The sequence below is a fragment of the Nilaparvata lugens genome, chromosome 6, assembly GCF_014356525.2.
Source record: "Nilaparvata lugens isolate BPH chromosome 6, ASM1435652v1, whole genome shotgun sequence".
Taxonomy (NCBI): Eukaryota; Metazoa; Arthropoda; class Insecta; order Hemiptera; family Delphacidae; genus Nilaparvata; species Nilaparvata lugens.
Genome location: NC_052509.1, coordinates 33589430 through 33605651, shown reverse-complemented (window position 1 = coordinate 33605651; position 16222 = coordinate 33589430). Strand labels below are relative to the sequence as shown.

Below are 16222 nucleotides of genomic sequence, written 5' to 3'. Positions count from 1 at the left end.
TTTTTTGTATTACTGTATGTATTATAAATTTTTGACCATTCCTATACTCTGATTAGAGTCTCTGGGAAGCTTTAAAAACAAACAAACAACAATGGAGATGAGCTTCAATCCGGGATTAATGCATTGCTACGTAGATAATTGAAGACAGTTGATTCTGGTTGGTGCAACTCACGCAAAAAAATGTATGAATAACAAAACAAATACAATTATTCTTAGTTTGGTGGCTTTTTTCAATGGATTTATACAACTTTTTTGACATTTTTCATTTTCTTTTCATATTGCTAAAGGCCAGAACCATTGTATACGAAAGGCGCTGGGGCCTCAAGGTGAGCTGTACCTGTGCGTCTTCCTGGGCTTCACCAATAGCAGCAAACTGGTCGTTGTCAGTCCGAAATTCGAGACCGGCATTTTCAAATTCTGTCACGTCACCACTGTCAATGTTCCAGAAGTAGGTGCTAACATTTTCATAATTGTTTGTAATGCCTATTAGTTATTTCAAAAGCTTTGATTCTATTCATAGAATACGTAAATTTCTAGTACTTTAGTGAGGTTCAGGTTATAATGGCAGTATCATTGATTTGCTATCCTTGTCTCTCATTGAATAAAGCAGATAGCGCTATCCTGTTCTAGCTGCACAACGTTTCCAGATCGGTTTTAACAATGTAGAAGGATAATTAATTTACAAAATATTCAATCTCATAAAAAATAAAATGGGGCAAGGACATAGTAGCTATGCTATTAAATTTAATGAAAATCAATATAATTAGTATTTGTGTAATATAATATAAATCTATTGTTATTAGTTGAATATAATTATTTTTAGACTGTGCATTTTCGTGATAATTATAATAACTGGAAACATAACCTTATAGAGTATAAAACTTTTGGAGAGAACCAGTTTTGTGGTAATTTTATCTTCAGTATTTAAAAGGTTTATGTAAATATTTTTGGACTGAAAACTTTGTTAAAATGAAAGCTTAGAAGACATAACCCTGTTTTGTCTTTTTAATGTTGCCTAAAGTTGGGAGAGAAATAGTAAAAAGTATACTTAGTCTTCTCCGATCTGTGCTTTTTTGTAAAAATAAATAAATCCTGCTGATTTTCTCCCAATAATTGAATTGATTATGTGTTTTTCTTAATAAATAAATAGAATTGAATTGTTTTACATTTTGGTGTGCTTTGTTCGAACAGGGTCACGACCTGGTGGAGTTGTGGCTGGGGAACGGGACGATGGGGGGTCAAGGCGGAGGAGTGTGGTGCATCTGGATGAGTGCTCAGGGCGAGTGGGCACTGAGTCATATGTCCCTCCCCGCAACAGAGTGGATATGGACACAGGTGCAGCCCGCACCTCCCCTCCAGCGGCACCTTTCCCCCGCCCTCGACCCGCGCCAAGCCTATCTGCAGGCCATATTCGAGCCGGGGCTTTTCTCATACAACGATATCAGTCGCGCCTTAAGTGTGAGTTGCTTGCTAATTAGAAACCAATCACTTTCATTAGTTACTGTTTGACTTGACATTGTAAGGCTGGCCACTAACGGTAGAACATGCATGATAATATTATACAGTCGACATACATAGCTGTGTCATCACGGCTGTGATCACAGGGAAAGGCTTCGAGCAAATGTTTTTCAGGTTAGGATGTTTTGTTCCGATTTTTGTTGTTTACTTTTTCTTCGCTGCATTATTTGAGGTTAAATTATTTTTCTATCATTATAATTTGTAATTCTCAGTGGTTCATTTATTGTTATTGGTTGTTTATTTTATGTTAGAAGCCTCACGCTGATAATGAACATGTGTATTAAGTAAATTTAATATGACATGCATGTTCTACCGTTAGTGGACAGCCTATTGAATTTGATGTAAACTTTTGCTACTGCACTGCAATAAAACAATATTTTTCTTTTCTATTCAAATTAAGAAATAACTAATATGCGATTCTTAGATGAAAATTATTGGAGACTTCCAGTCGACCAAATATCGGCTTACAGATTTTGAAAATTGAGACTCTTATGCAAGGCCATGTGACTGAATACGTTTATTGAATGTAAAAGTATATATTAATATGTGACGTGACAATGCTGCAATGTTGTCACATTTAGTATTTTGTCACATGGGCCTGCATGAGTCTAAATTTTACACAATATTTGGTCGACTGGAAGCTCAAGTTTTAACTAATTTTATTCAGTTACATGTCCATTCAGATTTTAATGTACTATAAGGACTATGTAAATAAGTTGTTCAAGACGTATGTGAAGGGCATGCTGATCAAGAGATGCCACTGTGATTATTAGATGTTAAGGAATTATTTCTAACTAGCGTTGAATTGATGTATCTCTTTAATTTTTTTACATGAAATGATTTGAAATCATGTATCATTGTTATAACTAGTGATGTTGTTTTGACACCGAGTGCTATTTACAATAAATGATTTGATTTCCCTTGTTTTATGACTAGGTCATTATATAATTTAAGAAGATCAGTTGTAAAGACCGACCTCAATCTTTCTACAAATAATGTTACAGATATACAAGCGTTCAAGCTCAAGCAGTGGATCCAGTGAGAACGAAATAGCTCCGGGTGATTTGAAGCAAAGTGTCTGTTTGGCTGTTGAAGCTGAAATACAAGTAGAGGTGTCTGAGTACGAGCTCACTGATGATGAATATCTAGATGTGGCTGACAGGTGAGGTTAACTTGTTCAATCTGGTTTTTAAATTATCTTGTGAATACATCGGAAAAGTATACTTATATAAAAAAAAACGCATAATGTATTTTCTCCTGAGATACAAAACTCAGCCAAACAGGCTTTTCACAAAACTTTGGTTCCTATTCTCACAGAATAATTATTAATAATTGAATCGCTAATTGCAAAAAGGGAACATGTCCAACTTTTTTCAAAAAATGTTTTTTTTTTTAAAAAATCAACTATTTAATGTAAGATACATCGTTTACTGTAGAAAGGATACATGTCCAACTGAAAGCATTGTAATGACGACGTTTTGAATATATCGTTTACTACAGGTTTAGATTCAGGTTTAAATAAGTTTTTTGTCTCTCCTGTAAAATTATGAAAACTGGACATGTTCCCTTTCTGCAATTAGCGATTCAATTGTAATCAGTGGCCTATTACACTGACAAATATGTTATAAAATATTTCTGGTGATAATAGGTTATCGTTTATGAAATATTTGAATACGGGTCTGATAGGGAATCATAGTTTCAAGTTTGAAGTTTTTATTGGGCCAGTTGAACATAGAAGTTATATATAACCATGTCACAATTCACATTGAAGAAACATATAATAAATTCAAGAACTTATACAGGAACAACAAATACAATAGTCAATATTAAATACAGATAAGTGACTTTAGAATCAAGGAAAACTTACAATTAAATAAGATAATTCAACTTAGTGGTCTCCTGTACTTGTGTATTGTTTTAAATAGACAAAAAATCACATTAAATTGAATTGACTATGGTGTGATCAGAAGTAATGAATTCCTCCACTGAATAAAATGGATTCACAATCAGCCAGGATCCAAATACTTGGAGAAAACGTTTATTTGGCAAAGATCTAACTTGAGTTGGTAGCAAGTTATGGAATTTGTAACCTATCACAGGGTAGCTCGACTTTGACTTTTCAAGTCTGCATCTTGGAATGTATATGTAATTATACTCTCACGGTTTCTTGTGGAGTGACTGTAAATGTCAATATTTTTTTGTAGCCTATCTTGTATCTTATGTATATATTTCAAACATTGGTGGATGAATTCATTAAGAGAATGATAAAATGCCATTTTTAGAAAGAAGTGGCTTACAGTGATCGAGATAGCCCGCCCAGAAATCACCCGGATCGCTCTCTTTTGAATTAACAGCACTTTAGAAGTGCTAGATGCATGACCTCATAATTTCAAACCATAACTCATCCTCGAATGAAAAAAACAAAACAAAACAAAATAGGCCTGTCTGACCACCGAAATTGGCATTCCAAACATCAGTCTTCTCAATAGATTAACAATGCTGCTGAGACTGGAGCACACCATGTCTATATGAGGTTCCCAGAGTAACTTGACATCAAGAGTGAACCCCAATAATCGGACCGGCTGCAAACACTCACTGACCTCTTATAGAGAGAACAATATTGTTTGGATTTTTGCCTCATTCAGAGATAATTTGTTTAGTGAGAACCACTCACAAGCTTTATCATACAGCTCCATAACATATTATCCTTTAGCCTGGGTGAGACTCTTATTTGCAGAGAACAAGGAAGTGTCATCCGCATGGAACAGCACATTTCCATCTAGATAGTAGTGCAAATCATTTATTCCTACAAGAAAGAGCCACGGGCTCAACAATGAACCCTGTGGGCACACCCCGTTCTACCAGAAGAAAAATCGAGCATTGATCATTCCAATGTACAATCTGTTTTCTCTCAGAAAGGTAAGACTCATACACCCGAGTTGCACAATCCTGTGAGCCATAATGCTCCAATTTATTCAATTGAACTTTATGAGGGATACAGCCAAATGCTCGTGAGATATCACTTAGCATTGAAAAAGTTGATTTCCTCTCCTCAAAAGAATTGATATTAGATTCTAACAGTGATTCTACAGTCATGACAGAAGATTTTCCCTTCCTGAAACCTTCCAACTGAGAAGGAGCCAGGTGGTCATGCTCCTCAAGGTATTTAAAAAGCTGTGCAAATATGATTGCCTCATATATCTTGGCAAAAACAGGAATTATAGAAATTGGTCTGAAACTTGAGGTGTCACGATAGGGACCCTTCTTGTAGACCGGGACTGTTCTGGATATTTTGAGTTCTTTAGGGAAAATACCACTAGCTTAACAGTTGTTTATACATGATGCTAATATGGGTGCAATTATAACTATCATCTGCTTGAAAAAATTTGGGGTCATGCCATAAATATCCTTACAATTGGAACTCCTGAAACCTAAAACCGCGTCAATTACATCTTGAGTACATACAGGACTCCAGGTGAATTCATAATCTATGCAACTGATTAGTTTCACCATCGTTTCACAATCTTCTCAACTGACCCAAGAAAATAATTGTTGAAGTCATCTGCTGTGGCAAATGAGTTGTTGGTCTCTTTTGATGATGGTCTTAATCTGTTTATAGGGGCCCAGGCAGCTTTTATTCTATCATTAGACTCCATAGTTTAATTCTGCGTTTGCTTCCAATTTTGTTTCCCTAATTTTATTGCGATACCCCCGTGTCTAAGAATGCAATGATCATATTAGGGTTTGTTTTACACATGTCACTTATCTTTGGAAAATGGGGCCCTAACGCCCAACTCCAATAATTTACAATAATGCTGTAAGCTTAGAAAGTAATATTTTTTTGTGAATGATTCTCAGTAGGAAAAACAACATATTTTGATTTCATTTCAAATTGAAAATGATTGAATTATTTTTTGCTCCCGTCAATGATGACTTATATTGTAATTTGTTTTGAATTGCAATTAAGATGTCCGACTGAGGTTATATTTTCACCGACCCTAATAACATAAAATCGAGTTTTTAGTCTTCGTTGATAAATGATTGATGAGTAGTGGCTCCTTTAAAATTGCTGCTTTTACTTTTTCCCACTTCTATAATACCATTCTTTATTTTCCTCTTTTCTTTCTGTTGGTGGGATTGGTGAGTTGATTGCATTTATCTTGTGTAACTTTTCATTTTATTATTTACCTTAAAATAATATTTTCATGTATTTTTTTATTTCACATCCTTATTCATTTATGAATATCTTATTATTTAGTTTCACCATAGAGAAAAGATAGCATAAGAAGATATTCCATGGCATAGGCACAGTATACATACAGTATGGAAACTTGGCTAGTACCCTGACGCCAAAATCCGCCATCTTGTTAGGAAGCGCCGTATTGTAATAGTATTGATGGTAGGTTCGGATCACTCTCATGATCCGGATCAATTTATCTCGTTCACTGCCACGAGCCAATCAGAAGACCAGGATTGGAACTTCCCAAGGTCACGTGACGTGTCTAGTTTTGGCGTCATGTAAAAAGCATTGGTTAGATAGGCGTTTGATTACAAGTTTCCATTCTGTACCTATTCTGTGGCATAGGTCGCTTATGTCCAAATCAGAAGCTATTTTTTGTTAACTCAAACCGATTACTGTATGATATTACTGTTTTGATCAGGTGAGAGAGAGTGTAAGAACCAGACGGTATCACACAGTAAGACTAACAGCATCACATAGCTTCACGAAAAATAACTACTAGGATTATTGGCTTGAGTTAACATTAAAATTTGGAACATGAATACCATGGGATGGATATATTTTTATGCCATCTTTCCTTTATGGTTCCACAATGTATTAGTTTAACTAGTGAGTTTAATCTGATTGGATTTGTATAAAATCTTTCTCTGGAATCTGTGAAATAAAAACTTGTTTGTAAACGTGATGCTTTGCTACAGTAGGCGATAGCATAGCCACCTCTAATACAAGGCCCCGGCCTACGATATTGCAACGTCGCATTGTAGGCCTAGAATCTAATACATGATTGGTGAAAAAGATTTAAAAAAATTCCAGCTGATCTTTTTCACCAATCATGTATTAGATTATAGGCCTACGCTGCGACGTTGCAATATCGTAGGCCGGGGCCTTGTATTAGAGGTGGCTATGGCGATAGCCTAGTGACAATTGTCAATTGCATTGTGTTGTTAGATGCTGGTCGAGACTGTACTCGTGCTGCGTGCAGTACCTGCAGACGGGCACCGCGGCGCTGGGTCTGTTCTGGCTGCCTGCCACCAACTGCATCGCCATTGTCAAGAAGACCGGCTTCTCGCTGCTCCGTCCCATGGACCCCCTCGAAGCGCTCTACCTCAAGCACACCAATCACACCACTGGTCAGCAAACAAAACAATCCCAATCGAATTAGGCTAATTAATTCATAAATAACAAATATATACATAAATACAATTACATTTTATTCGCAAATCATGCATTGGAAAGAAAAAACAATGCTAATTAAATCAATTATTTTATGAATAAAAAATAGATACATAAATGAAAGAACATTTTATTAACAAATCATGCATTGGGAAGAAAACAACCGCACATACACTACAGTATACTAAATCAATAATGGATTATCATCGCATGTGTGCAACTTGAGATTCACCTGCACATGTTCCGGCATCTTTTTTATGAATACTGTAAATGAATCTATTTTCATCTTGAAACAAATATAATAGAAAGCATATTTAAGAAAATGAATAAAAAATCAGAAATAAGTAGAAAGATTTAAAATGAGATAGATAGGTATAAAATATTAAAGCAAATGAAAAAATGAGCTATGATTGTGATCAATATAAATAAAATTCTCACTTTATAAAATCACTTCAGTTATATGGGCTACTTAATTCAAATTAATAAAAACAATATAACAACTTGTAGTACCCTTTATTGAAAACTTTAAAATATTTTAACGACTAGCTTCGACCATTTAAAATGTAACATTTTAACTTGAAAATGACCAATGGTCGAAGCTAGTCGTTGAAATATTTCTAAGTTTTTAATAAAGGGTACTACAAGTTTTTATATTGTTTATATTAATACTCACTTTCTATCATGATTTGACCGTCATAGTTATCTCTTCTGTCACGTTCTCTTCCATCTTTTTCTCTTTGTTAAGTTATTTTTGCTTCTTGTACATTATTGTATCTTTCCATGTATTTTTCTTAAAAAAATGGAATATTTTGTCTCATGCTAGCTACTATGTCTTAAATGTGAATATTTTGACATTCTGTTCTCTGAAGTTTTTTCTTTGGTCGGATTTTTTTACTTTCATTAACAATGGCTTGTTGAGATATTATGAAGTATCGGGTGTCTCACGAAGAGGTTTAAACGTTTGATTTCATATTACGTGTCCATTCATGCACCGAACTTTTTTAAATTTGACACAGTTTACAAAGTAGGTTCTTAAAATATTCTGGGAAAATTTCAACTCCCTAACCTTTGTAGAAACAAAATGGCGGCATATTGAAAAAACGATACTTTAAAAACATTAAAAAGGTGTTTTTGGTTTTATAAAATATTTTTATTGTTGCACTTTAGGGCAATATAACTTGAATAATACAACTAGAACAAGGCCTAATAAAAAACCTTAAAAGTCCAAAACTATTGAAATTGAAACCCATTCACAGCAACACACTGATAACAGCGATTAAGAAATGATTCGTAAGCTCTTACAAAGAAACTCCGCGGTATCCGGAGAAGTTCCTCTTCTATTGATCGTTTTAGTTCCACATTATTATTGAATTTATGGGTATTTTATGGACGTATAATTAACTTTCTCCTTCAAGTAACCCCATAAAAAGAAGTCACAAACCGTTAAATCTGGTGATCGGGGTGGCCAATCTAAAAAATCACTTCCACGACCAATCCAACGGCCATGAAGTTTATCATTTAGTAATTGCTTAACATGATTCGCAAATTGAGGTGGATCACCATCTTGTTGGAAGATTGCTTGATCAATTTCTGGTATCATCAAATGAGGCAATACTACTGCAATGTATTAAACAAGTAAGATAATAACTCATGAAAGTAGTAAGCGAATTGTTAAAATTTTCAATATGCCGTCATTTTGTTTCGACGAAGGTAGAGGAGCTGATATTTTCTCAGAATATTTTCAGAACCTACTTTGTAAACTGTGTAAAATTTAAAAAAAATTCGGTGCAAGAATGGGCACGTAATATAAAATTGAACGTGTAAACCTCTTCGTGGGACACCCGGTTTATTTACTTTACTGTGAAATAAGCAACTTTTTCAGTTTCAAATTTATCACTAGAAAACAAATCTCAATCCTAAGGGCTCTTCATTACTTTTACCTTAGTTAATGGTCATATGAAAATTAAATTTATTTTTGAATCTGCTAACCATCTAACGTTATACACAATTTCTCAGGATAGCATGAAAGTGAATAAGAAAACAGGCTATCATTTAGTTAGAAAAAAAATCACAAAAACAATGACTTAGTTCTAGTTTCTAGAATTTGATATCTGCTACCAAAAATAATGATATATTACCAAAACCTAATGATACCTCATTATACTAAAATCTCGACATGCTATGATGAGTTGGCCGCCAAGCCGACGGCATTGCACTCAGTTGCCGTATTCATTACTGTCCAACCTTCGCAACGTCATGATAGAAAAGTCATTCTATTCTGTCCTTTTCAACATAGCTATGATAATCAATTTCCTGTTAATAATGCCGTTCAATATGTTTTATTTTTAGAAACTTGTGGTTATTTAATGAAGGCTCTGAAGGAATTGGATGACACCCCTGAAATGAGCGCCAAGCTTGAAGCAGCGTTGGATAGTAATACTTCTGTAGAAAAAGCTGTTGAGCAAATTGCTGCAGAAATCAGAGCTGAACAGAAATCTTTCTTGCAAGTAAGTTATGAATTGCAAACAATCAGATATGCATCACTTTTTTAGAAGTAAATATAATTAAATTCATCCATTTATGCAAGAATCTATTTTCAAAATTTGTAATTATTTTAATGTATACTAATGAGATGAAATCAACAGAATGTTGAGCAGAGAAATAAAGAAACAGCCATCCACGCTATCTAAGTCGCTATAGGCTCATAGTTTTATATTGGGCTATTATGCTTAGGATTTTATTTTCATCATACATTGATACAGAAAAATACTGCATTTATAATATTTTATGTGCGTAATCTCAAATAAAAATCAAAATTATACAATTGCATGTTGTGAATGCAATCACATGCTGATTACATTTTCAATTTATTATATTATTTGACTTGAGAATGAATAATTCTGATCTTTTTTTTACAGGCATTGCATGAGTTTGAGAACTCTTCGAATATAGAAGAGGATGTTAGAACCCTTACAGACATGCTCCAACTTGTGATCAATGATTGTGAGAAAGGTGAGCCAATCTTCCAATGTGATGATGAAATTTCTGTTAAATTAACTTCTTTTTTGATTGTAGCTTATTCCTTATTCAACTCATATATACGACAGAATCAGATAATTATTTGTATTGAAGTACCTTTTTTATTTTTGAAGAAATATGAAATTGCTATTTCACAAGTATTTACAATAATAATAATAATAATACAGTATGCAAATATTATTTCAAAAGATTTTATGCATTTTAGTTGCGATTTTATTAATCTCATGTTGTTTTGTTTTGTTTGTTTGCTGATTTTATATGTTTTTCTTTCAGGTGACTGCGATGAGAATATTTTTACTAGTGACTTAGGTGTTAGTGCAGTTATTACTACCTTGCAACAGTTAACTGATCTAAGGTATTTATCTTTTTATTTTTCTATTTGTTACTGCATATTCACTAATACAATAATACCATTCCTGATTTCCCGTCTACGAATTAGAAACTTGTAAAATTATTATAGAAATAATTTTTCTTAGGAAGATTTTTTCTCGGTCGACTCCCGTGTTTCGGATGGAGACGTTAAATCTTTGGTCCCGGCAGCCTAAAAAGCAGTCGTTAGGCCATGTTGAAATTCATCAGGTGCGAACTGAAAACACCGACAACAGACCTGAGCCAACCAGTTCACAAGTTATTATTATTAACATTTTGACAGACAGACAAAAGATATTTATTTTAAAAAAATGCACTTTACATACAAAGTAATAATCTTATGTACTCATTATCAATATAAACCAACAACAGAAAATAAAAACAACCTCATGAATACACTAAGCCAAATAAATCTTTAGAAAATGGTCTGCATGGGCAAAAATGCCTGTGCGCAAACCAGAGTTGCATATTATAAGTTTGATGGAGAGAAAGGAAACACTAATTTTGCTGCATTCAGAATCCTATTTAATATAATTATTACGTACAGAGGATTATTGGATAGCTCAAAAAAAAGGTTAATTAGTGTAATGGTGCATACAGATTTCAATTATCACATATTATCTTGGTTATGAGATTTCATTTACAAGAAATAGGTATAATATGATCTCTAGGTGCGTGCCATAAATATAAAAATAATTATAAAATGATTATTAATAGCTATCGACAATTTAAAATGAAATGTATCCAAGACGACTGAGTACAAATATACTCTAGAAGACGAATGTAGATGACTCAATTACTAACAGAATAATAACTATGAAACAGAATTGTTATATTTTGAAAAGACTGAAACATTTCTATTCAGAGGAGAATATTTTGAAAATTTATCATGGTCTGATTGGAAGTCATATTAATTATGCAATTGAAGCGTGGGTATAGGCTACGGCCAAGTACATTGATCGGGGTTAAAGAAAGGGGACGGGGCCGCGCTACCTGTACACTGGGCTATTGTTCCAAAAAAGGGTTCATCCTCCAACTCTTGACTATCACACTCTATTGTCCTCTAAATCCGCTTCATCACCCTCATTAGTGGCCGGAGTGGCCCCGTCTGCTTTCTTGAAGGTAGTTTTAGCTGGTATGGACTCATGTATTACTTTCCACCTTACCTTTGTAAGGTTAGTGTATAACGTGTTAGTGTATATTGTAACGTTACTTGTATTCTCACTTTTGAATCTCATAATATTCATTTTGATGAAACTCAACTTGCTCACAAGCTGTATACAGACTAACCTGAGTTACATACAATTCTTGGTTACACACCACGTGCGTAATTCATCAGCTGATGATATGCGCATTATATTTATTTGTATGAATATATAATTATCAAATAATCCAATATATGTATAGTATGATAATTATAGCTTCAGCTTATGGAAAGTAAACCTTAGTCAAACCTGAGTTCCGATTGAGACACCGAGCTGAACGGTCGCTTAGTTTGCTCTCTTATCAGTGTTTGCCGGTCAAGGCTTTCGTTTCTCGGCGTGAAATTGCTGGTTCTTTTCTCTGCTAACCTATTAATTTCGTGAGATCAAGTGTTTATTGGAATTATAAATAGTGAGTTAATATTAAATTAAATCCTGTGGTTAACGAGTGTTAACAGGAGGCAGATGAGCTCATCTAGTTCAGAAAGTAAGAAACGTTCTAGAAATTCACCAGAAGTGCATCAGAATCTTGCTAAACGTCAACAGATTGCAACTATGGGTGAGCAAAGGATCGGAAATATGTCACTTACACAATTAATGGACTCTTTTAAAAATATTCTAGAGGAAAACATTTCTAAACTTGCTACTAAGGAAGACATTCAAACGCTTAACGCGAAAGTTACGGTGTTAGAAGAGGAAAATAAATCGCTCAAAGGAGAGTTAGAAAAAATGCGCCGTATGGGTGAAAAAAGTGAGGAGAGGCTTATTGAGCTCGAAACTAGATCACGAAGAAGTAATGTGATTTTCAAAGGATTACGAAACGTGGAAAACAATAAATGTGTTGAGAAAGTGAAAGAATTTTGTTCGGAAGTTTTAGGTATAACAAGTGAAATCGAAGTAAATAGGGCTCATTTGTTGGGCAGAGGACCTTCAGTAATCTCGAATATACCAAAAGATGAACATATCAATAGAATTTTAAAAATGTACGCAAGTTGAAAAATACAAATTATGTGGTCCATCGGGATTATCCAAAGGACATTCGTGTTATCCGTGCTAGATTGTTGGCATTGAAGAAAGCTATTGATAGGATGACAAACGGAATTAAAACTTATGTAGGATTCGATTTCATGTTGGTGGAAGAAATGAAATTCCAATGGTCGTAAGATGGCAACAGGCTGATGGCTGGTACGGAGGACGGAGCGGAAAAACTGAAGGAGATGCTGAGGATGGACTTCACCGAGCAGATACAAGCAATTACGAGGGGAGATCGACGTCGACGACCCGACGCCCAAGTAGCTGGCAACGAGGATGGCGACTCGCCTCATAACGAATGAGGCCGACCCGCGCCCACGGCTCAATCACCTCACGGTCAGATAGGTACAGGGAACGGTCGAGGTGAAAACTCTATTCTGTCTATTTTGTATTATAATGTTTGTGGTCTGAAAAGTAAACTTAAAGAGAACAGTTCCTTCAATATCCTAAGAGAATATGACGTAATATGTTTAAGTGAAACTTTTGTGTTGGAGAAAGATGCTGGTTATTTTAATTCGTATCTCTCAGATTTTATAGTTGTATGGAATTGGGGTGTGAGAGTTTCTCATTTCGGCAGAGCTAGTGGGGGTTTATTGTTGGGTTTGAATAAAAACTCTATCTTTAAAGATAGTATTAGAGTAGAAAGAGTGAGAGGTAGACCAGTGGCGATTGTCAAGATTAGTGAAAATAAGGATGTTCATTTATTACCTGTATTTATATTGATCCCAATAATTGGCAGACAGATTTTGAACAGCTGTATGATTTCCTATCGGAGAATTCAGATTTAGAAATAGCGTTGATAGGTGATAAGAATGTTAGAATAGGCAATATGCAAGGAATGAGAGTAACTGATTATACTGATTATGATTTAGGAGGATTGTACTTATTAAGAACCTCAAAAGACTTGACTATAAATTCAAGAGGAAGAAAGTATTTAGAAATGTGTGATAATCTGGGTTATATTGTTGTTAATGGGAGAACAGAAGGAGATAAGGAGGGTGAGATGACGTTTGTTGGGGCAAGTGGTGCGTCAGTTAATGATATAGCAGCCGTGCCATTGAGTCTTACTTGCTATGTTCACAATTTTAGAGTAATACCGTGTGCGTATTCCGATCATATGCCCATAAAATTAGAATTATACATGGCACGCGAAGATAAGCAATGTGATTGTCTGCCTCTGTTGCCCAAACTAGTATTAAGGTGTGGTATTGAGAATTATAAAAATAGAGTCACTGATATTGTTCAAAGCATGGTTGTAGAAGGCAGTGATAATCGTCAATTATTGGGCAGTATAAAAAATTGTATAATAGAGGCGTCAGATAAAGGCGCCTGGACAAAAAAATATAAAATTTGAGCAACCATGGTTTGACTGGGAATGTTGGAATACGAGGAAAACAGTAATGTCTCTTGAAATTTTACAGACACAACCACTCTGGATATAATAGGATAAATTATCTAGAAGTGAAACGTTCATTCAAAAGTTTGTGCAAGAGAAAGCGAAAAGAGTTCAACTGCAGACTTATTGATAATTTAAATTCAGCAAGAGATACAAAAAGCTTCTGGGATGGATTAAATAAGTTTAAAAATAGGAATAAATTTGTTTCGAATTCTATAAATGCTCAAGATTGGGTGAATTACTTTTTCAAATTATGAATCCTCAATTGATAAGTAATCCAATACAGTATGCAGTCCCTATAGTGGAGAACTTAGAGATGGATAGGAATTTTGAAATGAGAGAGTTGTTGTTAGTTATAAAGGAAGCTAAAAATAATAAAGCACCAGGAGTTGATCGCATTTCCTATGAATTTTTACAAAAATGCTCTGTCGAGTCTAATTGATAAGATTATAATTCTATTTGATAGAATTTTCAACTCTGGTGACGTGCCAGACAGTTTCAAGTTATCGATCGTGTTCCCACTCTACAAGAAAGGAGAGAGAGAAAATGTAGAGAGCTATACCTCTATAGCTTATACTAATAATCAGCTAATAAGCTAAAAATTCCGACTACCCACCTTTATTGGCTGTTGAATAACAACAAAATCTATGATATATTTATTTATTAAGATCCAGATTCACAAACAATTGTAAATGGTTTTCGAATAACCTATAACAGCATAATGAATGTTTGTTTACAATAAGGGTTAGTTTCTCGATGCAAACTGAGCCGGCTACCTTATCAGTCAGCTGATAACCGGCGTGTCTGTTTCTGATTGTTGACTGCTTGCTTCGATTTTCAATTTTATTATATTGTTTATTGTACACTCTGACCTGCTGAAAAATCTGCTCATTGTTGCTCTATATTTGTTTTGCTTGTTTTCTCATTTTTATTTCTAAAATTATTTATTTATTCTATATGGCACACCTGAGCACATTTCTTCATTTGTAGCCATCCTATTGGTAGATTTGTTTTTTCTGACCAGTGATTGGTCATTAACTGGTCATGTGACCTTTTCTTCCCGAAACCTAGCTTCTCAATTTCTGAGAAGAAGGAGGAGAGAGAGAGATTAACTGAGCACGCTAATGGAGAGTCGTTTGTAACTCCTATTTGTTATTTTTTGTCGTTTTAAATGTTTCATTGTTAAATTTATGTAAGAGTGCTAAATTCAATTAATGTAGAGTTCCCGTAACGTTAGAATTTAATTTGATTACCAAGTCTCAGTTAAAAAGGAGTTATCAATTATTAAAATCGCGAGCCAAATAATGAAGCCTAATATGATGCCATGCAGCCTGACGAAAGATGCCAGGTATGCAGTGAACAAATCTTCATGAGTGAGTGTGCGTATATTGTGGGCCCATATAAATGTGAGTGATTTATAATATCATTATTTCAAAATCTCTTCTACTCAATTTTCCATAGACAAACTGGTATATCGTTTGTAAAAATTCTGACGTTGCACTGTCCAAACTTGAGTCGGGCAACCCTTGGGTGAAAGCACTACATGCTCATCCTTAATAAATTTATAAACTTGAAAGAACTGTTTAAAATTCAAATTATATTGTTTATGGGCTTAACCCTTCATTATCAAATTCATTTATTAATTATTGAACAAACAATATTCTTATATGATTTAGTAAATTTAAATAAATGCAACTTGTCATCACATGTTGTTCCTTAGTGACCCTGTGTTCGACCTTGCTTATAACTTATTTATTTGTTAATATCATATTCATTTCAGAGGTCAATAGTAACCCATCATCGAGTTACTTGATCCTGAGGAAATAGAGTACAATTAATCCTTTGATTAATTGTCAGGAAAATAATCCAGTATACTCTAGACATTTTTTCTTATTTCGTGTGACAAGGGTACTTCCCAAAACAGGAGTTAACCCTCAGATAAGTGCCGTCACCGACAGGAGACTGGTATAACCATCACACGTGGTGTCCGGCGAACAGAGACTCAAGGAAGACAGTGGAGCCTACATTACTTAAAAATATTATTTTTTACAGGAAGATCTACAATCTTAAGACAGAAATTAACTTTCATTTTCAGGAATTAGTCTGTATTCAGCGAACTTCAAGCCTACATTATTTATTATTCTTTACTGGAGGATCTGAAATCTGGAGGCAGTAATTAATATATTTTTTTATTTCAGGAATTAGGTGTGTATCCGGCAAACTTTAAACCTACTGCTTACTTGTGTTATTTAA

At 34.4% G+C, this 16222-nt stretch overlaps 1 protein-coding gene across 2 annotated transcripts in view; it reads left to right on the top strand.

Moving 5' to 3' along the window:
• Positions 1-16222, top strand: part of LOC111045627 (nuclear pore complex protein Nup160 homolog) — a 116069-nt gene that overhangs the window by 38736 nt on the left and 61111 nt on the right. For both annotated transcript variants that reach the window (XM_039430657.1, XM_039430658.1), the window contains 7 exons: positions 288-448; positions 1192-1458; positions 2523-2680; positions 6707-6888; positions 9281-9438; positions 9850-9943; positions 10244-10325. In XM_039430657.1, coding sequence (XP_039286591.1) covers positions 288-448; positions 1192-1458; positions 2523-2680; positions 6707-6888; positions 9281-9438; positions 9850-9943; positions 10244-10325 — 1102 coding nt within the window. The remainder of the gene's footprint in view (positions 1-287; positions 449-1191; positions 1459-2522; positions 2681-6706; positions 6889-9280; positions 9439-9849; positions 9944-10243; positions 10326-16222) is intronic.